Source organism: Rutidosis leptorrhynchoides, chromosome 3, assembly GCF_046630445.1.
Source record: "Rutidosis leptorrhynchoides isolate AG116_Rl617_1_P2 chromosome 3, CSIRO_AGI_Rlap_v1, whole genome shotgun sequence".
Lineage (NCBI taxonomy): Eukaryota > Viridiplantae > Streptophyta > Magnoliopsida > Asterales > Asteraceae > Rutidosis > Rutidosis leptorrhynchoides.
The window spans coordinates 158845790-158853385 of record NC_092335.1 but is presented as its reverse complement, the minus strand read 5'-3'; the positions used below and the strand labels follow the sequence as shown (position 1 = coordinate 158853385).

The window sequence follows — 7596 nt, the reverse complement described above, 5'->3', positions numbered from 1 at the left end:
TATTTGAACCTCGTTTGGGTTACTTAATCTTGTACGAAAGATATCAGATAACTAGTAAATACCCGTGTGTGATGGGGTATTGTGTTTAACACAAATATATAAGCCTTGACCTGCTCATTTTGTTATGTTTCTAGAAAATTCACTTCTTCACTCCCGTACCTAACTTTCACCTCTTTAAAGACCCTAATCACTCAATCTCGATTTGGCTCTTGAATTGAGTTAAGAAACTGATTCCTTGTGTTGTTGTGAGTCTATCAAGGTAAGATTTGTCAAATTTCATGTCCAAATCAGTGTGTAAATTGAGTTTGAAGATATGTTTTGTTAAAAGTGATTTTGGGTCAAAAGTGCTTAAATTGATGTTGTTTGAGCGTAAATTTTGAGGGTTTATGTCTCAAAACATTTGTTATAAAGATGTATTCTGTTTTGGGGTCTAAAACGAGTCCAAGGTCGAGATTTGGTGGTTTGAGCTTGAAACCCGTCACTTTGCTACTGCTGCAGCTGATGTACTACCCTCGACCGATGGTCTTTGACCATCGCCTGATGGTGAGTGTCGAACAGCCGATGGACTAGACCATCGCCTGATGGTGTATGACCTTAGACCAACGGATGTAATTCTGACGATTGCCCAATGGGGGGAGACCATTGCCCGATGGTGTGTTGACAATCGGCCGATGGAAGAGACCATAGGTCGATGGTCTTTTGCAGTAAATATTTTACCAAGCGTTGAATTATAGCTGTTATGCTGTCCGCGTGTTTTTATGATTTTCAAGATGTAATGATTATCAGGATGTAAATTTTGAAAATGCATAAGTGTTAAGCATGAATTTTTTAGCGAATGATTTTTTACGGATTTGCTGTAATGTGTTGTCAGTGTGTCTAATTTTGATTGGAACACTATTCTAACTTGGTTTTTGTTGTTCCCAGGTGATAAGAACAAGGAAGAAGCTCAAAATTAATAACTGAGCAGTTACTGGTAATTGGTGAGTGGGTCTATCTCTGGATAGAATTTAAGTAGCATATCGTGCTACTGTGGTTGACTCTTTTACCATGCATAGTGTAGGGATTGCCATGTTAGAATAATATAGTATACCTGATGTTGTGTGTAAATTATGTGTACACTGTGTGAATGGCACCAGTCAGGCCTAGGGAGACTAGGGACTCAAGACCGTGCCTAGGAGAGTGATATCGGCTAAAAAGTCACGTTTTCACCCCGGTATTAAGGCCCAAAAACAACAAAGATTCGAACTTTATCGGCAAATACCCACTTCGTCGGTTAGAATTGAAGAACAAGTAATTACGAAGGTGGTGCAAAAAGAATCAAGAGAATCGGAGCTAAAACGAAGATTCTAGAGCGAAAACGGTGAAAGACAAGAAATCAAGTTACGATCCAGTGAATCAAGACTGACCAGCATCAAAAACGGCCTGCCATACGGCCTGCCAGTATGGAAACAGCCTGCCAAATACGGCTCACCAAGCGGCCTGCCATATGGGCTGCCAGGAAAACGGCCTGCCAAATACGGGCCACCAAACGGCCTGCCATACGGCCTGCCGGCCGTATTTTGGCAAATTCCTATTCTATTTAAAGGGTTTTTGTCATTCATTCCAACACACACTTCAATTCACTTCTTTCTCTCTCTTGTACAATATTAGTCATACTCTCAAGGCTTCGACTCCGTGCGGGAAACCTAGTACCTGGAGAAGAACGCTGAAGATTGTATTAGGAGCGGTCTGGAGTCTTGAAGTTGTCACTTTTGTATTCAAAACTCATTTAATCTACTGGTACTTCTATCCTTTATCTTATATAATGTTTTATGATATTGTTGCCATGATTAGCGAGTAGTTATCTTTAGTGTATGCTATGATGTAAGCAGTTATAATGCCGAAATAATATTATGGTCTGTGTATGCTGTTGAAATGCTTTCCAATTATGCTTTAAACTCAATCGCTTTTCCAACTAATAGAATGTAGTTATAGGCTCTGTTATTGGGAAGTCGCGAACCCCGATTCAGAGTACACTATCTGTGTCACCCCTTGGTAAGAGAAGTCTATCGGATACAACGTAAGATCGACTGAGGCACACCGGTTGTAGTAAGTCTATCAAGCTTTGGATTCCGACTGAGGACTCTTTCGTTGGGAAACATCTGACTAGACCCTTAGTACATTGTCGTTCCTAGACCATGCTATTGTAGTCACCAAGCATATAAACTTCGTACGTGCACGCTGAAGCACAACGGTTGTTGTAAGCTATACCTCTGCTAAGTAAGGCCATGGAACCCGGTTAGTGTTGACCAGTACACTGCACCATAACGCGGTCTCAAGCATTGCACCCCACTTGAGGGATTCTTAGTTAATTAAGGAACTGTTTGTTTAGACACAAAAAGGATTGGACCATTAGGATAACCGAACGTGTTCATGGAAGTCAGCTTGACTTGGCCATGGTGTTCTTTATGGTTGAACTCTTTTTAAGGCCTAACTATCTTTTACCAATCATTAACGAAAGCATTGAAACGCATCACGTCTCTCAGATATGGTAAACCATGTATTCTATTATGCTTAAGAAAGTTTAGACCATTTCGGAATGTTAATACGTCACCCAACCGAGTCGCTCAATTGGATGAGCCGTCTGAACGTGTATGCCTGTAGTCAGACTGCACGGGCGTCGGGGGTAAGGGACGTTGCTGTCTATTCAGAATCTTCAAGCCTAACGCAGTACCCAGTGACATGTCTTATGACAGGGGCGTTTAGGACCAGTGTAATGAATACAAGGCCTCTGCCTATTCATGAGCCAGCATTCCATAATCTCGGTAGAATAATTGATGAAGTCATAGTATGCACTCACTTTAACCTTATCTGAATTACGAATTTTATCGCATTTACTTTATCTGTCTTATAAATTAGAAAATCGCAAAATAAATATTCACTACTCCCTAACTATCTTAGGCTTAAATATAGGTTCGATTCTACTGATATCTCAAAAATACGACTCTAGGTCATACTTCCCTTACTTATAAGGAGTAGTAAGATTTAGGCCCCGCTAAATATAAATTTAAAACAAGTACCTTCCTCCCACGAGTGGCTGATCCTGGCGAGCTGCGGCCTGACGACACCGCGCGAATAAAAACCGTCCGTTTCGGCCATATCAGAGAGGTTAGAGTCCGTATGAGGTCAACCGTGCCTAGGGGATATTGGGTCCATAGGCTACTGATTGTGGAGTATAGTGTGAACGATGCATCCCCTGCATCTGGATAACTATACTGTGAATTGAGTAGCAGGGACTATCGGTAGACTCAAGCCCTATCAGCTGAGAGTCGTGTGCTCGTACAAGCCGCTGATCCTCGTATTGTCTTATTGTATGCTAGTTGGTAGTTAGCATGTGTTGTTGTTAGTATATAGCTTGTGTGTGGCTTAAGCTATATCTGTTAGATAGATTTCATTCACTTAGCGGTGCGCTAATCCTCCACATAATTACCCCCTTGCAGGTTTAGGTACTGCTAGTCGGGATGGGTGCTGATGCAGAAGACATGTTTGACAACCCTACTCTGATGTGGACTTATGTTTAAATAATGTTTTGTTATAACGTAACACCGTTGTGTAAACTTAAACTTAATACACGGATTAATGTAATGACGCGACTTATATTGTGTTTATTAGTAAAGTCTTCCGCTGTGTATAAAAAAAAAGCCGGTGTTACATAGTGTTTGAGAAAAGCTCATATTTTTTGTCATTTTGATCATTATTAAGCATCTAAATACATATAAAAAGCTAATAGCTACCGGTTACTAGCTATCAGCTACTCCCTCTGTCCCATATTGATAATTCACTATTCAATTTCAGGATGTTCCAAATTAATAGTCCAATTTCATAAATATAAAACAATAATAAGGTAAAGTTTATTTATACCCTTAACTTTTGCATACAAGACAAAAAAGGTAAAATAGAAAATTAAGGAGCAAAGTCTAAAACTGTAGAGTAAAGAAAAGGTATATTGTAATAATAATGAAATTTCTTAAACTATGTGTTTTTTGTCTAGTGACTGTTAATATGTGATGGAGGAAGTCAAGCTACCATCTTATTTTGCCAAATATACCCTTAAACTAATAATTGCAAATAAATTGATCAATGTTTTGTGGCAATCGGTGTGGTCAAGACAATCACTTGATAGCAGACATAATCATCAACTGTTGTTGCTTAATGAGGAGCTACAACATATTCAACTTTCACATCGTGTATACATGTGCGAATGAGGCTTGACCTCGGATGCCTTATTTCGGTAAAATCAGATCGCGACAAATTCGTGGAGTAGAGATCCAAGATCAATTATTTTTTTGGTGTTCTTTGGTTGCGGAGTTATGGCGATTAATTCGTGTTTGGCTTGCGTACGACATGCCTTGTTTACTTCATGGCATTCTTTCATCACGTGGTTAGATCAATGGCAAGTTTCGATTTCTACTAAACATCAGGTGGTGGCGAGCACGACCTCTTTGCTTTGGGTGATATTGTAGTATTGAAATTGCACTGTTTATAATGGCCATTCTTTATGAAAATGTAATCTTTTTGATATTATTAAGTTGTATTTTTCAATTAGCTGTGATCATATAGTTTCGATCTGAAACATATGGCTTCTTTCGCCTTTGTAATTCATCTTTTAACATCTTGTTAGGGAGTTTCATTTGTTAATAAAATTTGTGGTTCCAAAAAACCTAATAATTCTCCTACTATCATAAAATTATTATGACACCTCATTCACTAATTCTCTCTCCAAATCATAATTATTATTTTTTTTACGTGACATTATTTTATTGAGTAGGTTAATTGGTAAGATAAAATGGTAGCTTGATAAATAATTAGTCGTTCGTATACATCATGTTCATTCATTTAATATCATCTTTATAACCAGTGATATGTGAATGATGCGCATAGCATCTTGACATGTTGAGGATCGAGTCCGCACTCATTAAGACTTTCGCGTTGAGTTCAGGGCAATTGGCGTCCTCATAATAACCTTGACGAGGAGATTAGAATGAGTACTAACTCGGTGAAGACCGTGGTACGGACCTGTATCTTCTTGGATAAAATCTTGTTTCAGCTTGTCGTGACTTGGATGAGCCCACTCTTCACCGCAGTACATACATGTATCTTCTTGGAAGGAATTTTATCCAAGCTTACCATGACTTAGATGCGGAGGTCGGGACTAGTGCAAGCTCAATCCTCAATGTGTCGAGATGCTATGCGCATCGTTACATATTAATTTTAATTGAGGGTTATAAGTCTCAACGAAGACAGATAATACATGAATATACTTTCACTGAATACAATAAAAATAATGATTACTATTAAAATAGAACAAACCTTCGTCAAAAAAACCGAAACAAGATACGAAGACGATAAAGCTCGTGTACAAGCTAACTAAAACCAAGCCGAATTGGGGCGTGAGCCAACCCCATAACTACGGGGCACAAAAAAGGTGAAACAAGCGTAACACCTGAACCAAACAATCAAAAATAGAACACCTAAATACACCAAAGAAGCCCTAAACCCAACTGATCAAACCGAGCTAATTATAAGATAGTAATAAAATGATCAAGTAAGGTGTTATGTACAATAATCGTACGTAATGGATGAACTCTTCTGTTGTATAACATCAATCATGATCATGATATTATTAGGTAGCGAAGATAATGGGATTTGATGTTGGGCTTATTAAGGCACTATTTGACATGATTTCAAAAATGGAAATTGTAATGGAAAATAATTTTGATTTGACCCACAATTGTACTCGTAATAATGGAGGCAACCACTTTCAATGTTTATTGGGCCTACATTCAAAGACTTAATACCATACTTAAAATATAATCACATAAATCTTATTGATTATTACTTGTAAGTTTATTACCCGATTAGGCCTAATTTGGCCCAGTGATGGTTTTAAAATACCTTCTAGCTTAAATCGTTACTTAATTAAAGGGTTGTTACTTGTAATTAAGTCTTAAATTGTTAACTAAGACGTATATTGAAAAAATTAGTAATAAAAATTCACTTAAATCACATGTTAATATATATTATGATGAAAACAACTTGTACAAATGTGCTATTAATCAATCCATGGTTCTTCAACAAGTATTATTGTATTAATATGATATGTTTACTTTAAATGTAGTTTAATTTGTAGCTTAAAATTTTCATTATATTAAGTCACTGTAAAAAAATAGCTTTAGTGACAAACTATTCGCCATTAATAACACTAATTTGTTCACTTCTGTCACAATTGAGCTTATCACAAAACATTATTAGAGATCAAAATACTAAGATCGCTTACAATTCCGATCATTTGTTTGGTGACTAATAGCGTATCGTAAACAAAATTTAGTAAACACTTTTTTTAAAGATAATTAAATAACATCATTAGTGATCAAATAATAAGTAGCGAGTTACAAATTAACACTTTTGTTGTAGAGCGTGTACTTGCGTGGATTGGTAAAATGGTAAGTACCGATTAATTATTGATTATACAAATTGTAACAAAACTTTGATTTTAGGCTTATCTTTTTCTTAATGAAACATATTATTTGTCAATTTGCAACATTTCATCTATAGTTTTATTAAGTTAAGACTACTTTCCTAATATCAATATATTTACAAATCAATAAGAGATAGAAAAGAAGTAGCAATTCCAATATTCATTGAAGAATTGCAGGGTTACAAAATTGTGAAGCTTTTTAGTCATATCTATTTACATAACACTACCATATTTAAAGAACAAATATAGAAATAAGATCTAGTGAATGAGTAGTTATTTAATCATGATAACAAAGAAGCATCACCACACATCTCCTAATTATGTAAAGCCTTGCCTTTTGCTCTTTAAGGATTCGTCCCAGTTTACTTGAAACCCTTCTTTTTGATCTTCCCATGTTATTAATGCTCCCCATCATCTTCATTTTCAGTGACCAAATTAAATAAACCAAATCTTTTCGAACACGACTCGAGCTTGACGTAAACTTTGAAGATGGAAAATGTGAGACTTGAATATACAAATTGAAATTAGATGCTTAAATATTAAAGTTTAACTTTAAGAGATTAAAAGTTTGTTTTACTAATAATGGGTGAAATAGCAACAATATGTTGTTGAGTTGAAGAATAATATGGCAGAGAATGGTTGTTGAGCTCCTTTATATAGAGGAAGTGTCAGGGTAAGCATGAGGTCTTAAATGCTGGTGGGGTCCATGTCTTATTAGGCATTCTTTTGTGGGACGCTTCCCACTTGGGAGTCTATTTCTAATCACCTCAAGAAATTTAATCTTTCTTTTATGTTGATATTGATATTGATGTAGATATTTGATTGATGAATATTGATATATGTAAAACATAATGTTCATTAATCATCATCATATACTATGACTATACTTTTTTTTAGACACCAGTTTATTATTCAGGGGAGACTAAACTAGTCACGATTCATTTTTCGTAGTTGCATAACTCGTCCTAACTACTGCTCTGGAGGAAACCTGAACCAATCCGATGTCATGGCCGGTAAACCCCTCCCCCCTCCCCGCTGCCCCTGCACTAAGCGAAAGGAGACCTGAGTGGACACTTCAG

The 7596-nt window shown here is 36.7% G+C and overlaps 1 protein-coding gene across 1 annotated transcript; it reads right to left on the bottom strand.

Annotated features, from left to right (window-relative positions):
• Positions 1-6652: 6652 nt before the first annotated feature.
• LOC139896934 (small polypeptide DEVIL 4-like) lies at positions 6653-7122 on the bottom strand. The gene has a single exon (XM_071879566.1). It carries the CDS (start codon positions 6936-6938, stop codon positions 6795-6797), a length of 144 nt encoding a protein of 47 aa, XP_071735667.1. The 5' UTR covers positions 6939-7122; the 3' UTR covers positions 6653-6794.
• Between the last annotated feature and the right edge of the window lie 474 nt (positions 7123-7596).